The sequence below is a fragment of the Rutilus rutilus genome (assembly GCF_951802725.1).
Source record: "Rutilus rutilus genome assembly, chromosome: 9".
Classification (NCBI taxonomy): Eukaryota; Metazoa; Chordata; class Actinopteri; order Cypriniformes; family Leuciscidae; genus Rutilus; species Rutilus rutilus.
The window spans coordinates 8099895-8127888 of NC_140223.1; the positions used below are offsets into that span (position 1 = coordinate 8099895).

At 40.3% G+C, this 27994-nt stretch overlaps 1 protein-coding gene across 1 annotated transcript; it reads left to right on the forward strand.

The window, feature by feature from the left end:
* LOC311296763 (NACHT, LRR and PYD domains-containing protein 12-like) lies at positions 1 to 27988 on the forward strand. The gene is made up of 8 exons (XM_084418649.1): positions 1 to 1802; positions 3292 to 3462; positions 4275 to 4445; positions 7939 to 8109; positions 8903 to 9073; positions 17211 to 17381; positions 21504 to 21682; positions 27764 to 27988. Coding segments are annotated over exons 1-8 (2808 nt in total). The 5' UTR covers positions 1 to 30; the 3' UTR covers positions 27766 to 27988.
* Positions 27989 to 27994: the final 6 nt, after the last annotated feature.

The window sequence follows — 27994 nt, forward strand, 5'->3', positions numbered from 1 at the left end:
GAAGTCCTCAACACGTTCAGATCAAATCTGATGAAGAAGTTTGAGTGTCTGTATGAGGGAACAGCACAGCAGGGAAACCCAACACTCCTGAATGAGATTTACACAGAGCTCTACATCACAGAGAGTGAGAGTGGAGAGATCAGTAATGAACATGAGGTGAGACAGATTGAGACACAATCCAGGAGAGCAGCAACAGAGGACACACCGATCAAATGCAATGACATCTTTAGACCTTTACCTGGACAAGACAAACCCATCAGAACTGTGCTGACAAAGGGAGTCGCTGGCATTGGAAAAACAGTCTCTGTGCAGAAGTTCATCCTGGACTGGGCTGAAGAGAAAGAGAATCAGGACGTCCAGCTCATATTTCCTCTTCCTTTCAGAGAGATCAATCTGATGAAGGACGAAACACTCAGTCTTTCAGATCTTCTTCATTACTTTTTCCCTGAAACTAAAGAAATGGAAATATCCAGTGACAAATATAAAGTGTTGTTCATCTTTGATGGTCTAGACGAGTGTCGTCTGTCTCTGGATTTTCAGAGCGATGTGAGGTTGTGTGATGTAAGTGAATCAGCCTCAGTGGACGTGCTGCTGACGAGCCTCATTGTGGGGAATCTGCTTCCCTCTGCTCTCATCTGGATCACCCCCAGACCAGCAGCAGCCGATCTCGTCCCCTCTGAGTGTGTCCATCGAGTGACAGAGGTACGAGGCTTCAATGATCCACAGAAGGAGGAATACTTCAGGAAGAGAATCAGTGATCAGAGTCTGGCCAATACAATCATCACACACCTGAAGTCATCAAGGAGCCTCTACATCATGTGCCACATCCCAGTGTTCTGCTGGATCTCAGCCGCTGTTCTGGAGAAGATGTTGAGCGAAGCAGAGACTGGAGAGATTCCCAAGACTCTCACTCAGATGTACACACACTTCCTGATCCTTCAGACCAACATCAAACATGAGAAGGACTATGAGAAGAACGTGACAGATGAAGACATGATCCTCAAACTGGGGAAACTGGCTTTTCAGCAGCTTGTGAAAGGCAATGTGATCTTCTATGAGGAAGACCTGAGAGAGTGTGGCATTGATGTGACAGAAGCATCAGTTTACTCAGGATTGTGCACTCAGATCTTCAGAGAGGAGTTTGGCTGGTATCAGGGGAAAGTCTTCTGCTTTGTACATCTGAGCGTTCAGGAACATCTAGCGGCTCTATATGTGCATCTCTCCTGTACAATCAACAACACCAATGTGTTTGACCCAATCACCAAACGAAGTTTGTTGTCTAAAGTTAAGGACTGGTTTATACACTATTCATCAGAACATGTTTCATTATCTGCGCTGCATCAGAGAGCTGTGGATGAGGCTCTACAGAGTAAAAATGGACATCTGGATCTTTTGCTGCGGTTTCTTCTGGGTCTGTCAGTGGAGTCTCATCAGATTCTCCTACAAAGACTAATGAAACAGACAAGTAGACCTGACAGCAATGAGGAAACAGTTGAGTACATCAAGAAGAAGATCAGGACCATTGACTCTCCAGAGAAATCCATCAATCTGTTCCACTGTCTGAATGAACTGGGTGATCGTTCACTAGTGGAGGAAATACTACAGTATCTGAAATCTGGAAGAATAAAGAAAGCCAAACTCTCTTCATCTCAATGGTCAGCTGTAGTCTTTGTGTTGTTGACATCAGAGGAGAAGCTGGACAAGTTTGATATGAATGATTTTGTTGAAAGAGATGATAAAACTGAAATACTAAAGGCTCTTCAGAAGCTTCTTCCTGTGATTAAAGAATCCAGATCAGTTCAGTAAGTATCAATCAGAACAATCAGTTCACTGTTAAAACATCAGGAAAATAATAGTTCATAAATCTTCAGTGCTGCAGATGTTGTCTAGAGTTCAGTGGTCAGTATTTGATGCATTTCCTAAACCGTGACAATGTAAAATTCCTTCAGGCATTACAAACAAAGTCCGAAAATGTGTGTATGAATAAATAATTCAGGTTTACTAGTTGAATGTTCCTTGAAGGAATTTATATTTTAAAGAAATTATAAAGAAATTAGGACCAAGCAAACCACTGGAGAAACAGCTCATTTATCAAGTAGCTCAAATCTCCTAAAACTTTTGATGTATGGTTTACACAGCAGAGTCATACATCTAAATTTTACTATTAGATGGACAATTAAACATTTACTTGATGTTTAGCTTAAAGTTTACTAAAACTTCACATTTAAATTTTACTGTGAGATTGATAGTTAAGAATCAAATCACTGAGTTTGTGAAATTAGTGATGGTTCTCTAGTAAAGTTCAGATTTAATGTGTAGCAACGACTCTTACATAACAAGAATAGCAATGTACAATGAGACATTTAAAGTCCGCGTGAACCGGAAGTTGCAAACGACTTTTCTCCAGTGCTGTGACGTATTTCCCAGTGAAAAGGAATATTGAACAGAGGGCAGGGTTTTACTCTAGCGCTCCTCCTCTCCATCTCTCGCTCATTACAGACTAACGATTTGAGGGGAGTGGTTAAGCGTTTCCCAAACCAAGCCGTCAAACCTACGTCATCAGAGAAGGTCCTCCAAGGCAGAGGGGAGGGGCATTTTCAGATTTTGATTAAAGATTACGAAGCCAAAACTTTTTTTTCTGTGTTTTAACTTGCACGGATTAATTGTTCACCACAAGACTAGTAATATGCGCTAACAAAGTAAATAGGGTCCATTTTGATTTCATGCCGACTTTAAGATTATTAATTTACATCATTACTTTTACAAATATTTGGAATGGAATTTCAAAAATATATTGATATGAATATTTTTCTATTTATCTATTAATCTGTTGTGTGTATCTATTTTGACATGCTGTTTTGCAGCGTGTAATTGGCCATCGGTCCTCTCAGCAGCAAGAAAAACAAAACTTTTATTCAATGGATTATGTATAGCCTCGAAAGAGCGCTCCCTTTACAATCAATATAAAGCTGTCACTCATCTCAGTTCACAATCTCACAAAGTTCCATTATAAACAATAAAGTTGTCTACACTGCATAAAGAAAATCTGTCATTTTGTTAGTGAGAGGATTCGCGAGCGTGAAGAACTCGGCACTGAACAAAAATGAGATCAGCAAACATGTCTGTGATTGGCTACATTTCTTACAGCTGCAAAAACACATTGTAAATGGAAACATTTGACCATGAACCTTGGATAAGAATTTTACGTTGTTAAATTATATTGGAATTGACATTTGTTGGAAAGCCATTTGATAGTGTTTAAAATATTCTATTTGATTTTCATCTCTACAGGTTGAGTAATTGTGGCGTCACAGATGAAGGTTTTGCTGCTCTGACTTCAGCTCTGAGATCAAACCCTGAACACCTGAGAGAACTGGGTCTGTCTGGGAATAAAATAGGAAACTCAGTGAATCTGCTGTCTGATGTACTACAGAATCCTCACTGTAAACTGGAGAAATTAGAGTAAGATCATATTTGACTCTCACACATGAATCACAATGTAAAGTATATTTGAAGTGTTCAGCCTCTTTCTACTGCTGTGAGTTCAGATTATTGAGCTGTAAATGATTGAACACATGAGCTGATCCTCAATAACATGAAACTGCAGGACTGAGAGTCACACTGAAATACACACTTTCACACACAATCAACATTTCAGTCTCTTGACTTTAAACAGACTCGAGCTCAACACAGTCAGAACTGAGAAATGAAGAACATGCTGGATTCATTCTTACTGTTAATTATGTTCATCTTTCTGCATTGACCCTTTCTAAAGGATTGTGTGTTTTCATTTCACAAAATTAAACACACTCACACACACACACACACACACACACACACACACACACACACACACACACACACACACACACACACACACACACACACACACACACACACACACACACACACACACACACACACACACACACACACACACACACACTAATTGACACTCCATGCATATTACATAGTACAGATTTAGTAAGTAACTGTAAAACTAGCCTATGTTGTGAATAGTCTCATTTATTAAAGCAGACTGAACACAAGACTGAATTTTAATATAGTGCAAATAAGAGATTCTTTTTCCTGATTGAATGATACTTTAGATGTTGTATGATCATGTTTTGTGACATTTTAAATCTCAATCTAATGATCCATCAAACATATTAATTTGTGCTTTAAATTTGAACTTTCTCTTTAATAATGGATTCACTGCTAAACTGATCTGATCTGAACTGAGAGCGTGAAGTGTGTGTCATTGTTCTCTACAGGTTGAGGAGTTGTGATCTCACAGATGAAGGTTTTGCTGCTCTGGCTTCAGCTCTGAGGTCAAACCCTCAACACCTGAGAGAACTGAATCTGTCTGGGAATAAAATAGGAAAATCAGTGAATCTGCTGTCTGATGTACTACAGAATCCTCACTGTAAACTGGAGAAATTAGAGTAAGATCATATTTGACTCTCACACATGAATCACAATGTAAAGTATATTTGAAGTGTTCAGCCTCTTTCTGCTGCTGTGAGTTCAGATTATTGAGCTGTAAATGATTGAACACATGAGCTGATCCTCAATAACATGAAACTGCAGGACTGAGAGTCACACTGAAATACACACTTTCACACACAATCAACATTTCAGTCTCTTGACTTTAAACAGACTCGAGCTCAACACAAACAGAACCGAGAAATGAAGAACATGCTGGTTCCCTTTCGAAAGGGAACTCGCACTGCGTCAAAGTGTTAGGGAAACGCCTCAGCATGACTGATAACTGAAACACTGTATAACCACGACAATCGTATTGGCCGGCATCAGCCATGACGTCATGATCTAGCGCCTAGAGAACATGTCATCCTCTTTTTCGTCTTCAGGGACTGTTTCACTGAGTAAAATGAAATTATGGCAAACATGCACTTTAGGAAGTGTACAGACCCGTGTGAGAGGTTTCTCACAGCTCGTGACACTCACAACCTTTGCGTGCTTTGTCTGGGTGAAGAGCACGTGCGCTCTGTTCTCGAGGGGTCAGAGTGCGTGGACCGATGATGATAATCTATTCTGACGGTCTGCCTCAGGCCTTTGTTGTGTGACCAACCAATCATACTGAGAACATCCCCTGTAGCCCCACAGTGCTGTTAGCAGAGTAGTTGGCACTAGGTGCTTCCTCCAGTTAAAACGAACGTAGACAGGCTGTTCCCCCCCCAAAAATAAAAATAAACATAAAAACATATTCAACTCATTTTTATGTTTTATTTACTGGGTTATTCGGCCTCTGTTCCCCTCCTGGATAGGATGGGTTTCCCTTACGGTGTGGTGAGTTTGTTACACTCTGTCACTTCTTGTTCACTGAGTTTCTGGTAGCCCAGATCTGAAGTCGGCTAGTATTGCAGTAGTGATGAGCACAGGTAGAAGGTTCCCTCCTTGTGGGCTCAGAGGCGTGGTTAGGCTTTCTTCTCACTCCAGAGAGTTATCTGCTGAGGCCTCCACTCTCTAGAGCTCGACAGAGTGTCTATAAATCTTAATGGGGTTTCTTTTTTCTAACATAGTTGTTTCTCACAAGTAGGAAAACTAGTTTAAGACCATTTGGGTGCGAGTATGGCAGGCCTCCTCTTCTTAGAGTCTCTTTGTTAAGGACCCTGCTCCCCATAGCCCTGTGGGGCAGTATATGTCTCTAAATTCGAGACAGTGGTAAAATCACCCCTCTGAGGGTGACGTAGTACTCCCCTAGTTAGCAAGGGTATTTCGTTAGAGTGCTCCATCTCTCAGATAGCCGCCGAGTAAGCCTAGTACTCCCCTGGTTCCTCTGGGTCATTATGCAGAGGACTTCACCTCTGGTTGAGTTGTAGCAGGCCCTCACAAAGCTTGGACCTCTATACTCCCAGTAGGCAGGTGTGTTAGGGTGACATGCTCCCAGTGTTAGCCTCTCTTATACGGCCAGGCCGCCCCAAATGCAGACTCCGTTACTCCCCTTAAGTTTATGGTCGTCATGCTGAGTACGTCTCCAGCGGCCATATTTCTGGAAATGCACATAAGGATGTCGTATGCTTCCTCTCATTCTTAGAGTTGTCATGCTGAAGCCTCCACCCTCCAGAGTTACGAGCAGATAGATCTGGTCTCTGCATCGAGAAGAGGCCTCTCTCTTAATTCAGAGAGTTATATTGTAGGCCCTTTGCTTCCTCAGTTCTGTGTTATGCATAGCTAGAGCTTGGCTGATTCTTAAAGGGTATGGTAGGCCTCCTCTCCCTTAGGAGAGTCATTCTGTTGAGGCCTCCATGTTTACCGCTTGTTAGCTACATGTGTCAGGCCTCCTCTCCTTCGAGAGTCATCCTGCTGAGGTCTCCATATATGCGGCTTGGTAGAGCGTGGAAAGGGTTCATCCTCATGTCTTGAGTAGTTATTAGACCCGTCGTTCCCTGAGCTCTGGGTTGATGTTCTGAGAAACTCGATGCTGGTGTGAGTCTGGCAGGCCCCTCTTCCTAATAGAGTTATCCTGCTGAGGCCTCCAGGCAAGACTAGCTGTATTCTAGCATGTGTCAGGCCTCCTGTCCTTCGAGAGTCGTCCTGCTGAGGCCTCCATGCTTTTCATACAGAAAAGGGCCCTCTCGATAACAGAGAGTTGGTTTTAGGCCCTTTGTCTGAGCTCTGCACTATGAACTTTTCACATTTTGAGATAAAGTTCTGGAAGAGCCACATTGGTGTAAGTGGGCAGGCCTCCTCTGCTCTTGAGTCATCCTGCTAAGGCCTCCGCTTCCCATAGCACTACTAAGCAGGTTGTTGGCTTCAGCATTAAGCATGATAGCCTCCCTGGTATGGGGGTTGACTCTGTCCCCCCGAAAGTAGCAGGCTAGGGCCCATAGTCTCTGGGCCATACTCCCTTAAAGGAACCCCCCTCTGAAAGTCGGGCTGTGGTACCCATGCCCTTGAGCTGGCAAGCCCTTTGTGTGATTCACGGAGTTACCCCCTCGCTTAGCTTGGAGCTCGGGCAGTGGCCGTAGGGAGTAGTGCTACTGTTAGCCTGACGTGTAAGCAGTAAGGGGCTTTAACTTTGAGTTAATGTGTTTGTGCTTGTAGCAGCCATAGTTGCTAAAGCATCCCCTCAGTGTGACAGCGTGGGTAGATCGTTCCCCCAGCGCTTTGACGCAGTGCAAGTTCCCTTTCGAAAGGGAATGTCTCAGGTTGCGACTTTAACCTATGTTCCCTGAGAACAGGGAACGAGACACTGCGTCTCGTTGCCATGCCTCTGGTCTGCTTGTACAGTCCCTTCAGACGAAGAAATGGATGACATGTTCTCTAGACGCCCTTTTATACTTCCTGGTCATGCTAGAGAATGACGTCATGGCTGACGCCGGCCAATACGATTTTCGTGGTTATACAGTGTTTCAGTCATCAGTCATGCTGAGGCGTTCCCCTAGCGCTTTGACGCAATGTCTTGTTCCCTGTTCTCAGGGAACATAGGTTACAGTCGTAACCTGAGACGATTCATTCGTACTGTCAATTATGTTCGTCTTTCTGCATTGACACTTTCTAATTTTTGTAAAATTAAAACACACACACACACACACACACACACACACACACACACACACACACACACACACACACACACACACACACACACTAATTGACACCCCATACATAGTACAGATCTAGTAAGTCACTGTAAAACTAGCCTGTTGTGAATAGTGTCATTTATTAAAGCAGATTTTGCACAAGACTGAATTTTAATATGATTTATATTTTAATATGAAGATTATTTTTCCTGATTGAATGATACTTTAGATGTTTTATGATCATGTTTTGTGACATTTTAGATCTCAATCTTATTATCCATCAAACATATTAATTTGTGCTTTAAGTTTGAACTTTCTCTTTAATAATGGATTCACTGCTAAAATGATCTGATCTGAACTGAGAGTGAAGTGTGTGTCATTGTTTCTACAGGTTGAATTATTGTGATCTCACAGATGAAGGTTTTGCTGCTCTGACTTCAGCTCTGAGATCAAACCCTGAACACCTGAGAGAACTGAATCTGTCATGGAGTAAAATAGGAAAATCAGTGAATCTGCTGTCTGATGTACTACAGAATCCTCACTGTAAACTGGAGATACTGGGGTAAGATCATATTTGACTCTCACACATGAATCACAATGTAAAGTATATTTGAAGTGTTCAGCCTCTTTCTGCTGCTGTGAGTTCAGATTATTGAGCTGTAAATGATTGAACACATGAGCTGATCCTCAATAACATGAAACTGCAGGACTGAGAGTCACACTGTAATACACACTTTCACACACAATCAACATTTCAGTCTCTTGACTTTAAACAGACTTGAGCTCAACACAGTCAGAATTGAGAAATGAAGAACATGCTGGATTCATTCTTACTGTTAATTATGTTCATATTTCTGCATTGACACTTTCTAAAGGATTGTTTTTAATTTTGTAAAATGAAAACAAACACACACACACACACACACACACACACTCTCACTCTCACACACACACACACACACACACACACACACACACACACACACACACACACACACACACACACTCACACACACACACTCACACACACACTAATTGACACTCCATCCATATTACATAGTACAGATCTAAGTAACAGTAAAACTAACCTGTTGTGAATAGTTTCATGTATTAAAGCAGACTGAACACAAGACTGGATTTTATTATAGTGCAAATAAGAGATTATTTTTCCTGATTGAATGATACTTTAGATGTTTTATGATCATGTTTTGTGACATTTTAGATCTCAATCTTATTATCCATCAAACATATTAATTTGTGCTTTAAGTTTGAACTTTCTCTTTAATAATGGATTCACTGCTAAAATGATCTGATCTGAACTGAGAGAGTGAAGTGTGTGTCATTGTTCTCTACAGGTTGGGTAATTGTGGTATCACAGATGAAGGTTTTGCTGCTCTGACTTCAGCTCTGAGATCAAACCCTGAACACCTGAGAGAACTGAGTCTGGCATGGAATAAAATAGGAAAATCAGTGAATCTGCTGTCTGATGTACTACAGAATCCTCACTGTAAACTGGAGAAACTGTGGTAAGATCATATTTGACTCGCACACATGAATCACAATGTAAAGTATATTTGAAGTGTTCAGCCTCTTTCTGCTGCTGTGAGTTAGGGCTGCACGATTATGACAAAAATCATAATTGTCGATTATTCCCTTAAAATTGTAATTGCGATTATTCATTATGATTATCCCAATTTACATTGGACATCTATCTATCTATCTATCTATCTATCTATCTATCTATCTATCTATCTATCTATCTATCTATCTATCTATCTATCTATCTATCTATCTATCTATCAGTGATGCGCGGGCTGATCCAAAATGAGCGGGTGCCTGCGGTCATCCGCGGTTACCCGCGGTTACGAGTCATCCAAAAATATTTTTAATGATATTCGGGTCGCGGTCGGTCGGGTCGTTTGAAATAAAGATGCCAATTAAACCTTTGTAATTTATATAGTACTAGACACAATTTTGAAATACATAGGCCTACACTTTATTGGCTGAATAACTGGCGCGAAGATGACGCACAAGCTCAGTCTGCAGGTAGAGATGGAGGCGGCAAGAGAAAAGGTGAAGACTGGGGAGTGGAAGCTGTGGGAGTGTGGGAGACATTTGCCGAAATAATGAAAGATGATGACCAAAGTGCTGGCTTTGTCGTGTACTTCTTGCGATGCTATTTACACATTTGATAGCCACAAAACTGGTACGACCAACATGGCGCGTCACAAGTGCGGCCCCGGTAAGCCATCACAGCCGAATAGAGCAGCGTCAGGCCAACCCAGGCCACAAACTATAGATGCTTTTATGCGCCCTGACCACACAAAAATTCCTCTTCGAGTGAAGAGTAAATTTGTGGATTATTGCGTGGACTTTTGTTGCACAGACCTGCGCCCCTTTGATATTGTTTCGGGGGAAGGTTTTACGAAAATAAACGACGCATAAGTCGACGCAAATGGCGTGCTTCCTCATAGGCAGACAGTCTGTGATCGAGCTAAAAAACAGGCCATGGTCGAGAAAGAAGCCTTATCCGAGGTTCTGAAGTCAGCGGTGCATGACAATGGAGGGGTTGCAATAACGACTGATATGTGGACTGATGATTTTAACAGAAGGTCCTACATTGTCTTGACGTGCCATTATATCACAGAGGATTGGAAGCTGGCAAGCCGTGTTATGTGCACAGTGGAATTCGATTGCACATTGCCCAAAACAGCAATCAACATCCACGAACAGATTAATGAGCAGCTGTGTTCTTACAGGATCTCATTTGATCAAGTGGTGCTCGTGAGTGACCAGGGCTCTAACATTAAATCTGCCCTAAAAAATTATCACTGGATACCATGTGCAGCCCATGTTCTGAACACAATTCTGAAACATACGTTCAGTGGATCTGACATTGAGGAGGTAACGGAGATGATTGACACGTGCAAGGGCATTGTCAAATATCTTAAAAAAGCCAGTGCAAGCACAGCTCTCCAATATGGCTTAGTCCAAGATTGTGAGACTCGTTGGAATAGCAAAATTGACATGCTCAAATCTGTGAGCAAGCAATACAGGGAAATTAACGAGCTACTCGAAAGCAGGGGGCAGTCAGAGCGCATGGAAGGCATATATCAAAACACGCTCACAACCGTGATAGATTTCTTGGAGCCTTTCAATAAAGCATCTGAGGAGTTGCAGGCAGAGGACTACCCGACACTGTATTTAGTGATGCTGTGGTCTTACAATCTGAGCGCACACTGCAAACCAGTCTTTGGAGACCCTGAGTACATGGCTTTGCTCCGTACGCGCGCACTTGCTCTACTCCATAAAAAGTTAATCCTCACAGACACGCACAAAATCGCCCTATTCCTCTGCCCCCGCTACAAAAGTCTCAAAATGATGACCGAGACTGAAAGGAAAAATCTCCACAGAATCGTTGGCAACCTCATATACCCTGTGTCTTTTGAAGCCGCGGACTCTCCTGAGACTTCAAGCACTACAGCACCACGGACATCTACAGGCGAGGGTAAGTGGCTGCGTTATTAATGATGAATGGGATATTTCAATTTAATGCTGGTAAATGACATTATTGACAAATGCTATTTTACCTTCCATAGACGTCACTAACGAAAGTCAGAGAGAGAAAAGACCTAGAGTGGACCTCGCTGAATGGGCCGATGATGCCGCTGATGTGGGCCTAACGAACGAATTGGAGCGTTACCGTGCTGCACACTTTACGCTGGATGACTTTGACGAGGACCGGTTGCTTGAATTTTGGGAGAGGCTTCGTGCATTGGCAAGGAGGATCCTCTGCGTTCCAGCATCAAGTGCAGCCAGTGAGCGCACATTCAGCTCCGCAGGTCGTGTCATAGAGGCAAGAAGAAACCATCTCAACCCAGGGACGGTTGATTCAATATTATTTCTACACAGCGCGAGGAAAGCTAAAAATAAGTAGGCTATAATCTTCTGTTTTAGGCCACCAACGGCACCTTATAGCCCTTTTAAGCCCAAGTTAGGCTTACTGTATCTGATTTAGGTTCCTGTGTTAGTTTTATGGATATATTTGTGTAGGCTAAACAATGCAGCCTATTTTATTTTCTTATACAAATGTATATTTTGCGTTTATCTTGTACAGTATTAGGCTACTTTTTTTTTTACCAACAAGTGGCACCCTTCAGCCTTCTTTTTAAGCCCAGGTTAAGTTTACTGTGTGTTTCAGTTTTCAGTTTTACTTTCAATGGTATTTGTGAACATTTATTTATGGATATTGTAGCCTCAGTCTTTGGCTTAGCCTACCTGTTTTTGTTCGTCTAAAATGCGTTAATAAAAACTTTATTAACATATTCTATGCCTGCATTTTGTGCTTGTGAGAGCTTCAAACATTGCATTCATCAATAATATGCATCTAGACAGATGAAATGGAAAATGATGGGCCGCCAGTTTTGGATGGGCCAGACCAATAGTAGGTGGGCCTTAAATTAAAAACGTTAAATAAAAATAAATAAAAAACGTTATCCAATCAATGCTTAACCTAATAAAAAAAATATTGACTAATATAGCCTACTGTTATATTATCTGTGCGTATACATAATATAGATTTTAATAGCTTGATGCTCTTTAAATATTTTGTTGCATTGTTAAAAGTTTCGGTGCATAGGACAGACCTATCCGCGATCGCTCTCCATGGTTCTGACCAAAGAAGAGCGCTCTGGAATCTCCATTACGCATCATACGCATAATACGCATCATACCTGGGCTGCATTTTCCGATAACCTTGTCTCTTAGCGCGCTACGAAGACTCTTAAGGTATAACTTAACTAAAGGTATACTACCACTAAAGGTATATCATTGCTAGGCGTCTTCAGGGCTATCATCCACTCGGGAGGCAGAGGCGCTGAAAGGCAGAGGTGCTGGCGCCCTCCTAGCAACTGCGCTGTTTTTGGTAAAACATGATTTTGACGACTTCATTAAGTTTTGTTTTATAGAAAACTCTTTTTAAAATATTTTCGTTTTGTATAAATTGTATCTTAATTTTGATCAATGTTTTATCAATCAATTGCCCATATTTAATAAATAAGAAGCAAATATATAGCAGACAATGTAATAAGGCGTCGGCACGATCACTTGCATTGCATGTGAACTGGAGGGCGCCGAAACTCAGCTTGTGCCTCACAGATTTGAGAAATATAGGCTATATATTACAGAAAGCTTAATGTCTACTTTTAAACGAAAATATTCCAACCAAAATAAATAGGCTACTCTCTGATTATGTAATCCATATGAAATGTGCATTTCTCTCTGGCGTTCATGGCAAGTCCGCATCGCCAACTTCATCTTTGCAGAGACACAGAAAACACCAGTTTATTACTAAACAATTAAATGTCTCCTTGCTAATTTAGACACATTCATAATCATTACTTTAACCTTTAATGAGTTTGGGTGCTGCTGCTCCTCGCGTTTCTGAATCATCACTCATCTCAGGGGAAGAATCTACTCTCTGTCTTGACTGTAGCCTCTGTTGATGATCAGTGAGCTCAAAGTCTGACAGGTAACTAAGTAACTGATGATGGGCTCAGGAAGGGCAGGTCTAGGATCTGGATCACTCTGATGCATCATTCTTATGACAGCTCCTGTATCCGGCTCAAAGGACCATTTGTGGAGTAGACTAGTGTGGTGTTGGTGGATATTGAGCAGACATAAGTCGTCCGGTCAGAGATGAAGTACACTTTAATGGATTGAGGCTTGTAGAGGCATTTACAGTTGTAGAATTGGGTTGAGTGAACAATTGTAGTACAAGTAGTAGAGGGTTGGCAGAGTAGTTTGGAGTGTAACGTAGTGGTTCTAAACAAACAGAAAGTAATAATACTAAATTAGTAATGAACAGTAATAACAAGAATTAACTCAATCTGTCAATTATACGTACATTATGTACATAATTATACACTTAGTAATCTATTCAGACATGTAGGGACTAAATTACCACTCATGAAAAATGGCATCACGTTCTCTGAAGTGAGCTCATGGAAATCGATACATATGGTTAAAATAATGTGAACAATCTCCCTTTCACAGTAAATAAGAACACACACATACCCAAATTGACTCAAAGGGACTCATACTTACAATATTTATTTATTTATTTATTTATTTATTTGACAGGGACATTGCACAACAAATGTGTTGCACAGACCAGAGATAGCTACAAGCTATTTTTCATCTGTAGTCCCTGGGCAGAGGCAAAGTGACAGCAGGTTTATACAGTGGACTGCTCACTGCGCATTCTTACTGATGAGTTCATTCACAATATAAAATACAGATACAGCACCTACAAAAGGATCACCTCAACTAACATGCAATTACAATATTTACAGTATTTACAATTATTACAGTTTTTTTCATATAAAATAAGACTAAGAATATTACCTTCTTACATTTTTAACAATACCCCAATTTACTAGGTTTGTGATAATGATCGCAAATCTGACCGTCTTTCAACCACTTCTTCAGGTTAAATTTAAACTGTTGCAAGGTACTACTCTCTCGAAAAGTAAATGGCAACAAGTTCCACATCCCTGCATCTTTCACAGAGAAGCAATTCTGTCCAAATGTAGAGGACCTAAAGTTGACATAACAATCCCCTCTGGAGGAGGCTCGTGTTGTTCTAAGTCCTGCCTCTTCACAAGATTTCACAAACATTCTCAGGGACTGTGGGGCCAAATCATGAAGAATTTTATATACTAAACTGACATTCGAAAACAAAACGAAATTTTCAAATGTTAATTTATATTTCTTCACAATGTTACAGTAGTGGTATGAAACAGGTTTTTTATCTAAAATTTTAAGTGCCTGTTTGTACAAGCTATGAAGTGGCTGTAACGCAGAGTTGGTTGAAAGAGACCAATTTGTGATACAATATGTAAAATGTGAAAATATCATCGCATGCATATAAAGCTTGGCTGCATCTGTGCTCATTTGAGGGCGAATATATCTGAACTGCGATAAATACAATTTAAATTTTTTTATCAATTTAGAAACGCTTTTTTAAACGACAGTGTCCTGTCTAACACTATGCCTAAATACTTGACAGACTCTGCTTTGTGAATCCTTGTTCCTTTAACAATAACTTCCGGCGCAGAGTGAGATGTATTCCTTATTGGGAAAAACATGCTAACTGTTTTGCTAAAATTTAATGTCAAGCATGATTGTACCATCCAATCTGAGATTTTTTCTATCGCTCGCTGGAGCACAGCTGCTGCTTTCTGACTTGATTTCGCATGGACATATATCACTGCGTCATCGGCGTACATTTGTACGTGAACTTCAGGACAAATAGCTGGAAGATCATTTATATATACACTGAACTAGAGAGGGCCCAAAATGGAGCCTTGTGGCACCCCAACTGAGCAGTCCAAAAAAGAAGACATAGTTCTCTTAATTCTTGTGCAGTGCTTCCTATTCTCTAAATATGATTTAAACCATCGTAATGTCTCTTCAGAAATATTGTGAGCGGACAATTTAGATAACAGGATGTTATGGTTTACCGTGTCGAAAGCTCTTTGCAGGTCTAGAAATATGGCATTTTATCTATCCAATTTACATTAAAATCCCCTAGTACAATTACTTCTTTACCAAGAGTATTTAATTCTTTCAAAATCTCCTTAAATGATGTATAAAATTTAGCATCAGCAGAAGGTGGTCTATAAATACCAACTAAAATGAATGACATCTCAGGTGACACATTTATAGTTAAAACAATACATTCAATCTCTACATCCAATTTATCTTGCACATTTATCTGTTGGCATTGTAAATACTCTTTAACATAGAAAAGTAGTCCACCACCTCTAGATTAATTCCATTTAACATGAATTCGCACTGTAAGACTTAAGAAATTAGAAAATTTCGGGCAGTCTGGTTGAGGAGCGACCACTCCCTGAGAAGACAAAGGACCTTTCTGTAAATTAACATTTGAACCTACTCTTGTGCACCATTCGAGACGCAAGTCTCACCTCAGAATCATCCTAATCTACATCTCTTTCCTTCTCTCTCATGCTGAGATCACCAAAATTCACCCAATAATCTATATGGTTTAATGTGAATAATTATCATACAGTATTCATGATCCATGAGGCATCTTTTGAAATGTCTCAGTGCAACTGGTACAAAGGTCTCATTCCCAAAGAAGTAAAACTAAAGTTAATAAAGTTTTTATGAGTTTAGAGATAACACAAAGGAGGGTGGGTCTTCCAGGCAAATGGCCTACTGCTCTCAAAAGGTGTAAACTTTGAATGCAAATTCCCATTGTTAGCAAATGTTTCCATGTGAAAAGAGTTTCTGTCTTGGTCTGGGTATATAATTAATTGCAACAAGAGGCTCAGGGCAATTTGTAGCTCAAATTGGCCCGTGATGCTGAGAGTGGCCGAGACTCTCAGCATCATGTATTTCCTAATGTCAAAGTTCGCATCTTCTGTCTTTATTCCAGAGCATTTGATGTTTTGTATCTATTATCTTTGAACTGATTATGAAATTGGCATTGTACATTTACCTGACATAATAAATTGTAAACATTTGATTTTATTCTAACTGACTCTGACATTATTTTCAGTAAAGAGTTAAAAAGAATAGTCAAACATTCGCTCACATTTAATGATGCACAGATATCATTAAAACCTTTTCATTAAGTCAGATGAAATAATGAGGTAATACATATGAAAAAATGTATTTCATTTAATCAAATTACTTTGCCACAAGCAAAGACAGCAATGCGCAGAGAACTTCACCCGCTGATTGGAGGCCTCCGTTGGGCTGATTGAGTCGGGCTTACAGTGCTTAAACCGATTTTGCTTATCGCTATTATGAAATCACAAAGGCTGCGATTATGTTTTATGTGCAGCTTGTCAGTGACGTACAGCTCTGATCAGTAATAAACGCTGCTCCATCTGAAAGCACTGCGAGTTTGAGTTGCTTTTAATATGCATTTGAAAAAGCAACACACATCAAACATCTTTCCAAACATGAGAAGCATTTATGAACCTCTTGTCCAACAAAAGACAACATTTAATAAGTCAACCAATCAAAGCGTTTCAATCTTCTGTTTATTCAGCTACAGATAGTATGATCCCCATAGGGATTTCCTGGAATGATGTGTGTTATCGTTCTTCTGCGGTGGGGCATATTTAGTGTGTGTGTGTGAGACTCCCTCTGGCTTTCAGATCGAGCAGCATTTACTACCGATCACAGAGCCGTACTTCACTGACAAACTGCGCATAAAATTATCGCAACTTTACCAGATTGCGTGCGGTTTAATTTCGGTCGATCGTGCAGCCCTAATATCAAACTAATTATCAAAGACTTCAGGTTTTGGCCTAAGATCAGAGGAAACTTTTAGGATTTTAAAAATTTGTCTCAGACGGCCAAATCGTGGCCAAAATCGCAGAGTGTGCAGTCGGCTTAACAGTAAAACTAGCCTATGTAGTGAATAGTCTAATTTATTCAAGCAGATGTTATAGAAACATTAAGATGTTTTATGATCATGTTTTGTGACATTTTAGATCTCAATCTAATGATCCATCAAACATATTAATTGTGCTTTAAGTTTGAACTTTCTCTTTAATAATGGATTCACTGCTAAACTGATCTGATCTGAACTGAGAGTGAAGTGTGTGTCATTGTTCTCTACAGGTTGAGTTTTTGTGATCTCACAGATGAAGGTTGTGCTGCTCTGACTTCAGCTCTGAGATCAAACCCTGAACACCTGAGAGAACTGAGTCTGTCTAAGAATAAAATAGGAAAATCAGTGAATCTGCTGTCTGATGTACTACAAAATCCTCACTGTAAACTGGAGATACTGAGGTAAGATCATATTTGACTTTCACACATGAATCACAATGTAAAGTATATTTGAAGTGTGCAGCCTCTTTCTGCTGCTGTGAGCTCAGATTATTGAGCTGTAAATGATTGAACACATGAGCTGATCCTCAATAACATGAAACTGCAGGACTGAGAGTCACACTGAAATTGTTATGAAACTGCTCCAAGACACAAGAATAGAGGATCCAAATGCAGCTTTAATGAGGGGTAATCCAAAGACGAAATCCAATAAACAGGCAATGTTTGAAACACAGGTAAGCAGTCCAAACAAACAAATAAACAAACAAAACAGGCAGGGGTCAGAGGCAAAAGAGAAATCCAGGGAACAGGCAAGAAATCCAAAAACCAAGAGACATGAAACCAGGGAAAATGCTCGGAATTGCAGACTAATAGTACAACAAGACTTTGCGGTGAGTGAATGAATGAACAGGGTATAAATAGACTGAGACTAACAGGATAAGACACAGGTGAATGCAATCAGTGAATGAGGTACAGGTGAATGTGATCAGTCCGGGCAGTGAGTTATGGGAAATGTAGTTTGTGAGTGATAATAGTCATAATAGTCATGTTAGTTATGTGGAGTGCCCTCTGGTGGCTCTCAAGAGCACTCCAGCTGGTGACCGTTACATAGCCCCCCCTTTAAGGAGCGGATTCCAGACGCTCCTAAAACTGTCCAGGAGGGAGGTGGAGCGGAGGCGGGATGGAGGGCCAGGCCCGTGCAGCGGAAGAGGACCTGAAGACTGCGGCAGTGCAGGCGACCAGGGCGGATCCGGCTGTGCAGGCGACCAGGGCGGAGGCGGCCAGGGCGGAGCAGGCTGTGCAGGCGGCCAGGGCGGAGCAGGCAGTGCAGGCGGCCAGGGAGGAGACGACCCTTCAGGCGGCCATGGCACAGAAACAGACACAGGGACAGGAACAGACACAGGGACAGACACCGGCTCAGGGACAGACACCGGCTCAGGGACAGACACCGGCTCAGGGACAGACACCGGCTCAGGGACAGACACCGTGGCAGCAGCTATCTCTGCTGAGGGCTCAGGTTCAGGCGTGTCGGTGACCATCTCTGCTGAGGGCTCAGGTTCAGGCGTGTCGGCGGCCTTCTCTGCTGATGGCTCAGGTTCAGGCGTGTCGGCGGCCATCTCTGCTGAGGGCTCAGGCGACGTGGCAGTGGCCATCTTGTCCGGAGACACTGGCTCGGCGGAGACCATCTTGTCCTGAGACACTGGCTCGGCGGCGGCCATCTTGTCCGGAGACACTGGCTCGGCGGAGACCATCTTGTCCTGAGACACTGGTTCGGCGGCGGCCATCTTGTCCGAAGACACAGGCGTGGTTTCGGCCATCTTGTCCGAAGACACAGGCGTGGAGTCGGCCATCTTGTCCGAAGACACAGGCGTGGAGTCGGCCATCTTGTCCGAAGACACAGGCGTGGTTTTGGCCATCTTGTCCGAAGACACAGGCGTGGATTCGGCCATCTTGTCCAAAGACACAGGCGTAGAGTCGGCCATCTTGTCCGAAGACACAGGCGTGGATTCGGCCATCTTGTCCGAAGAGACAGGCGTGGAGTCGGCCATCTTGTCCGAAGACACAGGCGCAGAAAGAGGAAGAGGAACAGATTCAGGCTCAGTATCAGGATCGGCAGAAGTGACGTGAAGCTCAGTCTCTGGATCGGCAGAAGTGACGTGAAGCTCAGTCTCTGGATCAGGATCAGCGCGCTCTGAGCTTGACGGGACCAGCGGCGGCGAGGGCTTTGAGCTGGGTAGGACCAGCGGCGAAGAGGACTCTGAGCTGGGCAGGACCAGCGGCGAAGAGGGCTCTGAGCTGGACAGGACCAGCGGCGAAGAGGGCTCTGAGCTGGACGGGACCAGCGGCAATGAAGAAGGCTCTGTGCTGGACGGGACCAGCGGTAAAGAGGGCTCTGTGCTGGACGGGACCAGCGGTGAAGGCTCTAGCTTGGCGGGCATGTCGCTTGCTGTCTCAGGCGCGGCGGGCATGACGCTCTCAGTCTCAGGGGCGGCGGGCATGACGCATACTGCCTTGGCTTCGGCAGATTTGGCGTGAAGTGCGGGCTCGGCTGGACTGGCGTGAAGTGCAGGCTCGGCTGGACTGGCGTGAAGTGCAGGCTCGGCTGGACTGGCGTGAAGTGCAGGCGGTGACATGGCGTGCCACGGAAGGAAGCTCTCCAGACATCTGGAGAGTGCCTCTCTCCAATCCAGACCTGAGAGATCGGGGAGCTCCCTCGGGTCGACCTCCTTAGCCCCCAGCCGGTAACACAACTTAATTGCTTCATCACCCAGAGAGCAAGAGGCAGCGAGAGGAACAAACCCCCAGGTGTACTGGAACAGATCGAGGCTATCCAGGGCCAAGGCCGCGATCTGTCCAGCGAACTCCCGGCTCATGCTAGGAAGATCAGGCGAGATCCGTACTGCTGGATTTCTGGAGCTCATAGCTGCTGGATCTGGGTGTGGCGAAGTCTTCTGTTATGAAACTGCTCCAAGACACAAGAATAGAGGATCCAAATGCAGCTTTAATGAGGGGTAATCCAAAGACGAAATCCAATAAACAGGCAATGTTCGAAACACAGGTAAGCAGTCCAAACAAACAAATAAACAAACAAACAATCAAAACAGGCAGGGGTCAGAGGCAAAAGAGAAATCCAGGGAACAGGCAAGAAATCCAAAAACCAAGAGACATGAAACCAGGGAAAATGCTCGGAATTGCAGACTAACAGTACAACAAGACTTCGCGGTGAGTGAATGAATGAACAGGGTATAAATAGACTGAGACTAACAGGATAAGACACAGGTGAATGCAATCAGTGAATGAGGTACAGGTGAATGTGATCAGTGATGAGTCCGGGCAGTGAGTTATGGGAAATGTAGTTTGTGAGTGATAATAGTCTTATGTGGAGTGCCCTCTGGTGGCTCTCAAGAGCACTCCAGCTGGTGACCGTTACAGAAATACACACTTTCACACACAATCAACATTTCAGTCTCTTGACTTTAAACAGACTCGAGCTCAACACACAGAACTGAGAAATGAAGAACATGCTGGATTCATTCTTACTGTCAATTGTTCCTCTTTCTGCATTGACACTTTCTAAAATATTGTTTATAATTTTTTTGAAATCACACACACACCATTTTATTACTTCATACATATTACATACAGATCTAAGTAACAGGAAAACTAGCCTATGTAGTGAATAGTGTTATTTAAAGGGACAATGTGTACTAGGAATTTCTCCCATCTAGTGGTGAAATTGTATTTTGCATTCAAACGAATAATGCTCTCTAGCGCCTCACTTTTTCAAATACGTGTTGTATCTACGGTAGCCGTTATGTACCAAAAAGCTATGACAGGATGTCTTATAATAGCACTTCGAGTTTTCCTTCGGGTGAACAGGTTTGTTATTTAAAACAAACTGAAACTTGAAACAACGAAAAAATGAATGTTCCAGTATGAATTACTGACTGTGAAAAACATTAACTATGGTAATTAGTAGTAATGCCTTCTTTATTCGTTATATTTTTTGAAGTACGTGCATTGTTAGATATCATCATCATCAGCGCCTTCTCTAACGTTACTTTACTCAATAGCTGCTATTCATCAAAGAGCCTGTTTAACTTACTATAAATAGAATAGATAAATAGATTGTGTTGTGTTGTGGAAACGCGTTGGCCTAGTACTTTTTGTCCCTCTCTGCTATTATAGTTTTTCGAGATGGCGGAACTACATGGAAGCCTCCGTGGACCTACCCGTCCCATGTATATAAAGATAATAAATTCTTCGTTTATGAGGATTAGTCAGATCATTGGCAGAGGTATTTGTACACCATTGAGGGCATATTTATGAATAAAAATATTGATTTTAGATCATAAAATACCTAAAAAGCTACACATTGTCCCTTTAAGAGATTATTTTCCTGATTAAATGATACTTTAGATGTTGTATGATAATGTTTTTTGACATTTTAGATCTCAGTCTAATGATCCATCAAACATATTAATTTGTGCTTTTAGTGTGAACTTTCTCTCTAATAATGGATTCACTGCTAAACTGATCTGATCTGAACTGAGAGAGTGAAGTGTGTGTAATTTTGCTCTACAGGTTGAGAAATTGTGACATCACAGATGAAGGTTTTGCTGCTCTGACTTCAGCTCTGAGATCAAACCCTGAACACCTGAGAGAACTGGATCTGTCTGGGAATAAAATAGGAAAATCAGGAGTGAAGTTGCTCTCTGATCTGAAGGATGATCCACATTATAAACTGGAGACATTACACTACTGTAAGTATATATTTCTTTCAAGCCTTTAAATTGATCCAATTTCAGTGACAGGCCTCATATGTGTGTAACTGGAGAATATAAGATAATAATTCAGCTCCACTTTAGTCTCTGTAAATTGTTTTTAATAGGAGTTTAATTGGTAACCCTTTCTTTTACAGTCCCCTAATTACTAGGTATTTACCTGGTAAATATATGGTAAGTTATAGTTGGTTATTGGTAATTACCACAGGTAACAAGTATGTAAATGCAGAGAAACTACAAACTAATTACTAGGTATTTACCTGGTAAATATATGGTAAGTTTTAGTTGGTTATTGGTAATTACCACAGGTAACAAGTATGTAAATGCAGAGAAACTACTAAGTATTTACCTGGTAAGCATATGGTAAATTATAGTATTTTAGTGTGTAATTACTTAAGGTGATTAGTATGCAATTACAGAGAAACTACCAGGGAAAAAAAACACCATTGTTAAATATCAACTCAACAAAGTACTGTGTACTTGTTACCTGTTTAGGTTGGTAATAACTCAGATTTAATTGTGTACTTCCTCAGAATGTAGGCAGACTATTTTTAGAAACACCTCCAGTATTACCCATCAATTCAAGTTAGGTTTGTAGTTATCCTAGGGTTATGTTGGTAACAGTCCATGTTTATTTATTACTATCTTGAAATTAAGACGTAGTTTCCAATAAATTACCTTGTCTTACATAGTTGTTGTTCATTGCTACACCCATTTATAGAGGGTTTATCAAATAATTTACCTTACACTTACCTGGTAACTACCCCGCAGGAACAGTTTTCCCTAATGTCATGGCACATCTTAAATACTCACTGTAAATAAACTATATTAAAATGGTTAAACGATTAAATAAGGTACTTTTAAGGTTTTAAAGTGTATTCTTGTTTAACTGCATGCTAATGCTCCGAAACGAGTTTGCAGCAGAAGGCACGAACAGAGCAAAATGTTATTAGTCTATTTCTTGAGTAAACTGCATAAATGCGACTGAAAACGTAATTGATAAGACATTTGAATGCAATAGAGTCAAAACATTAATGCCACGATTTTAATATGCATAAATAAGAGTACAAATATGTACGTCGGTGTAGAGTTGTTCATACGTAAATAATTTATGTTTTTGTGCTGTTATGCAAACATTTTACGTTTTAGTGCTGTAAATACTATACGTTTCTGTGTGTATAAAACGTAAGTAAATGTACGTATGGTAGAATTACACTTTACGTAAAAATACACACGTATTCTCATGAGATCACGTTGAACATTCTCAGTAAGTAAAGTGAAACTGGAACGTTACTGTAAAAGGAAACCTTTTTTTTTTTTTTTTATGGAATTACTGGGATCTTACCCTATAATCTGTAATAGCTACAGTTACGTAGCTATAACAGATTATAGGGTAAGATCCCAGTAATTCCATGGAAATAAAAAGGCTTCCTTTTAAAGTACAGTTTCACTTTACTTACTGAGTAAATTGTCATGTTTTCCTTGGTAACGTTGCAGGACATACGAGGTAAAAAATTGTGACTATATGGAAAAGGGGAATGATCAGGTTATATGGTACAATTCTGGTAATACCATGGAAATAAACAAGGCTTCATTTTACAGTACAGTTACACTTTACTTACCAAGTAAATTGTCATGTTCTCCTTGGTAACATTGCAGGACATACTAGGAAAACAAATAAATAAAAATGTGACTATGGAAAAGGGAATGATATGGTACAATTCCGGTAATACCATGGAAATAAACAAGGCTTCATTTTACAGTACAGCTGCACTTTACTTACTGAGTAAATTGTCATGTTTTCCTTGGTAACGTTGCAGGACATACTAGAAAAAAAAATGTGACTATGGAAAAGGGAATGATATGGTACAATTCCGGTAATACCATGGAAATAAACAAGGCTTCATTTTACAGTACAGTTTCACTTTACTTACTGAGTAAATTGTCATGTTTTCCTTGGTAACGTTGCAGGACATATGAGGTAAAAAAAAATGTGACTATATGGAAAAGGGAATGATCAGGTTATATGGTACAATTCCGGTAATACCATGGAAATAAACAAGGCTTCATTTTACAGTACAGTTACACTTTACTTACCAAGTAAATTGTCATGTTTTCCTTGGTAACGTTGCAGGACATACTAGGAAAACAAATAAATAAAAATGTGACTATGGAAAAGGGAATGATCAGGTTATATGGTACAATTCCGGTAATACCATGGAAATAAACAAGGCTTCATTTTACAGTACAGTTTCACTTTACTTACTGAGTAAATTGTCATGTTTTCCTTGGTAACGTTGCAGGACATATGAGGTAAAAAATTGTGACTATATGGAAAAGGGAATGATCAAGTTATATGGTACAATTCCGGTAATACCATGGAAATAAAAAAGGCTTCATTTTACAGTACAGTTGCACTTTACTTACTGAGTAAATTGTAAAAACATTTGCAAGAACATACCCAGTATTTAAGCTGTGCCATGACATTAGGGAAAACTGTTCCTGCGGGGTAGTTACCAGGTAAGTGTAAGGTAAATTATTTGATAAACCCTCTATAAATGGGTGTAGCAATGAACAACAACTATGTAAGACAAGGTAATTTATTGGAAACTATCGTCTTAATTTCAAGATAGTAATAAATAAACATGTACTGTTACCAACATAACCCTAGGATAACTACAAACCTAACTTGAATTGATGGGTAATACCTGAGGTGTTTCTAAAAATAGTCTGCCTACATTCTGAGGAAGTACACAATTAAATCTGAGTTATTACCAACCTAAACAGGTAACAAGTACACAGTACTTTGTTGAGTTGATATTTAACAGTGGTGTTTTTTTCCCTGGTAGTTTCTCTGTAATTGCATACTAATCACCTTAAGTAATTACACACTAAAATACTATAATTTACCATATGCTTACCAGGTAAATACTTAGTAGTTAGTTTGTAGTTTCTCTGCATTTACATACTTGTTACCTGTGGTAATTACCAATAACCAACTATAACTTACCATATATTTACCAGGTAAATACCTAGTAATTAGTTTGTAGTTTCTCTGCATTTACATACTTGTTACCTGTGGTAATTACCAATAACCAACTATACCTTACCATATATTTACCAGGTAAATACCTAGTAATTAGGGGACTGTAAAAGAAAGGGTTACCGTTTAATTCTGTGATGTGAATATGATCTATGACTAGGCGAGGTCTATATGAATATTTTCATCCATGTTTACATGCACAACTTTTGTTTCAGTTGGAATTAATTCCAATTGATGAATCCAAATGAAGTGTTTACATGAGCGATAAATAAAATGATCGGGTTGATGTGTGTGTTTATATGTCACAAGCATATACAACTTTAATATAGTAGGATGTCCTGTTACTTTATCCTCTACAGTAAAAGACCTGGGTGTTATACTAGATTGCAACCTGTCTTTTGAAAATCATATTTCATATGTTACAAAAACAGCCTTTTTCCACCTTAGAAACATTGCTAAGCTACGTAATATGCTATCAGTTTCTGATGCAGAAAAATTTGTTCATGCATTCATGACCTCGAGACTAGATTACTGTAATGCTTTATTAGCCGGTTGTCCTGCATCCTCAATAAACAAGCTACAGTTAGTCCAAAATGCAGCCGCTAGAGTTCTTACTAGATCAAGAAAATATGATCATATAACACCGATTTTATCATCACTACATTGGTTACCTATAAAGTTCCGTATTAATTACAAGGTATTGCTACTGACTTATAAAGCCCTAAACGGCCTAGCTCCAGTCTATTTAACGGATCTTCTATCGCCCTATAATCCATCGCGTTCTCTAAGATCACTAAATTCAAGACTTTTGGTCATACCTAGGATATCCAGATCCACCAAAGGAGGGAGGGCGTTTTCACATTTAGCTCCAAAACTCTGGAATAGCCTTCCTGACACTGTTCGTTGCTCAGACTCGCTTTCCCAGTTTAAAACTAGATTAAAGACGCATCTCTTCAGCCAGGCATTCATATAATATTTTTAATCTTACAGTTAAATCCGGCCTCTAGTTCATAAACGCCAGAGGAGAACTGGCCCCCGACTGAGCCTGGGTTCTCCCAAGGTTTTTTTTTTCTCCATTGGGTCACCTGATGGAGTTTCAGGTCACCATTAGGTCACTTGATGGAGTTTTTCGGTTCCTTGCCACTGTTTGCTCAGTTGGGGATATTTTGGGGATATTTAATTTAATTTGATCAATCAATAAATTCCACTAGAAACAAACCTTGTTGTATTATTTTAATTTAATACTGTGAAGCTGCTTTGATACAATCTGAATTGTGAAAAGCGCTATACAAATTAGTGTTGCACGGTGCACCGATACTTCAAAAGTATCGCGATTCTCGGAAATTAAAAACGTCACGATACCTAAACGTATTAGTATCGATACTTCTAAGAATGACCGCGTTCCAGATTTGTAAGCCCGGAGACACACTGGCTGCGTGGCGTGAGCGTCTCAGCTGCGTGGCATGTCCGTTTTTATTTCAGCTGTTTAGAGCTAGCACACTGCCCACGTGCATGCTAGAAATAGAGCCGACGCCTATTTTTCACGCGACACGCACGGTGGAATCGTTTCCAGGCAAAATAGAATAGGAAAAGATGTTTCTATGTCATTTTGACACAAATGCATATTAATAAATGACATTTTGTTGTTTGAAAGTCTAGGTTTTGACATAAATGCAGATATAAATGTAATTAAAAAAAAATATTAGCGATTTTCAAATACTGCACCTCTCAATACAGAACGAAATATTCTGTAGCCTATTTTGCCGTCAACACTGCCGACGTTGTCTTTGCTGCTATATATTTATGTTTAACATGAAGTATAGGCCTTCCACAACTCTCTCCCCATATGTCAAATATATCACCAATGAGGCTTATCATATGTTACCAATATTAAACATTGTTTAATATAATCGCTGTTTATATTATTATTCAAAGTTCATAATCAAGATAAAGTTATTACCGGTAACTCTTATGTTTCTTATGATAACTGAGATAATGCTGATAAATTTATCATTTTTTTTACCTTGAATGTCATTGCTCAAATATTTTCTTTTTTTTTTACATATTTCATATTTTGTTCAAATGTTTAATATAACCTATCTGCTATTCATATGTTCATTTATTAGTGTGTTATATGATTAGAATGTTGTCCAGGTTTTAAAATAAAGCACAGCAATGAATTGAATCGCAATTCTTGACTTGGTATCGGTATCGAAACAATAATTTGGTATCGTGACAACACTAATACAAATATACTTGACTTGACTTGACAAGCTTCAAATCTGAATTGAGTTTTTGACATGCACACACTGCACAAATATTTCCCGCTGTTTGCACACACTATTCTCCTACTTTGTTTGTTTTAAACAGCAGACTTAATATTTATATATTACGGGTCAGGTCCTAATTAGGAGACAATGAGAACATGAACCATTGTGCCGTGCTGCTTATATTTATCCCGCAGTAAAAACACCCGTACCTGCACCCGAAACAGCCTGTGGATGAGTGTCTGAGAAGCATCGAAGGCTGTGAGATTGTGTTGGTCATTCATGACACTTCATTCAACAACTACAACAGCTCATACACATCATACGGCATTACGTCATTGCACACGCACAGTACTTTCCAGATTCGGTTTTTCAGTCTGATCAAGTGTTTACATGTCCTCTCGGTCGGATTAGAAAAGGAATAAACCACCCAATCCGATAGAAATTTCATTCAGATCGAGCTCATACGATTAAGGTGTTTACATGAAGGCTTTTCAGTCCGACCCGTCAATCTGATTACTAAAAGATTATTTGTTTGCATGTAAACGTGGTGTGTGAGTGAGTGAGTGATAAAGTGAGAATTGTTGATCATTTGCTGTTATTAATCTATTCCAGTTTTTCATTAATATCTTTGGCTGTAATATGAATATACTAATATTCTGGCTGTGTTTTCCTGAAATGATCTCCAGATGTGATGTGACTCAGTAATGTCTCATACTCATATGTGTCTGTCTGTGTGTTTTATTGTAGGACTCTCAGTGTTTAAACATCAGTTCAGTTTCCTCAGGATCAGCTGATGGTGAATAAAGAGCCGCTACAGAGACTGAAGACACAGAGACACACAGCGATCACACTGATGTGTGTGTGTGTGTGTGTGACTTCACACCAGTTTCTTGTTTTATAGTAATGGCTCATGAAAATGAGTTCTGAAAATAGCAGTTTTGAATTGTTTCAAATTTGTTAGATATTGATTACAATGTA

Excerpts from the sequence above, each read along its gene's own strand:
- LOC311296763 (XM_084418649.1), top strand. The coding sequence starts at position 31 with ATGAAGAAGTTTGAGTGTCTGTATGAGGGAACAGCACAGCAGGGAAAC. Across the intron at positions 1,803-3,291 it reads AAAGAATCCAGATCAGTTCA|GTTGAGTAATTGTGGCGTCA; the intron begins GTAAGTATCAAT and ends TCATCTCTACAG. Across the intron at positions 8,110-8,902 it reads TGTAAACTGGAGATACTGGG|GTTGGGTAATTGTGGTATCA; the intron begins GTAAGATCATAT and ends TGTTCTCTACAG.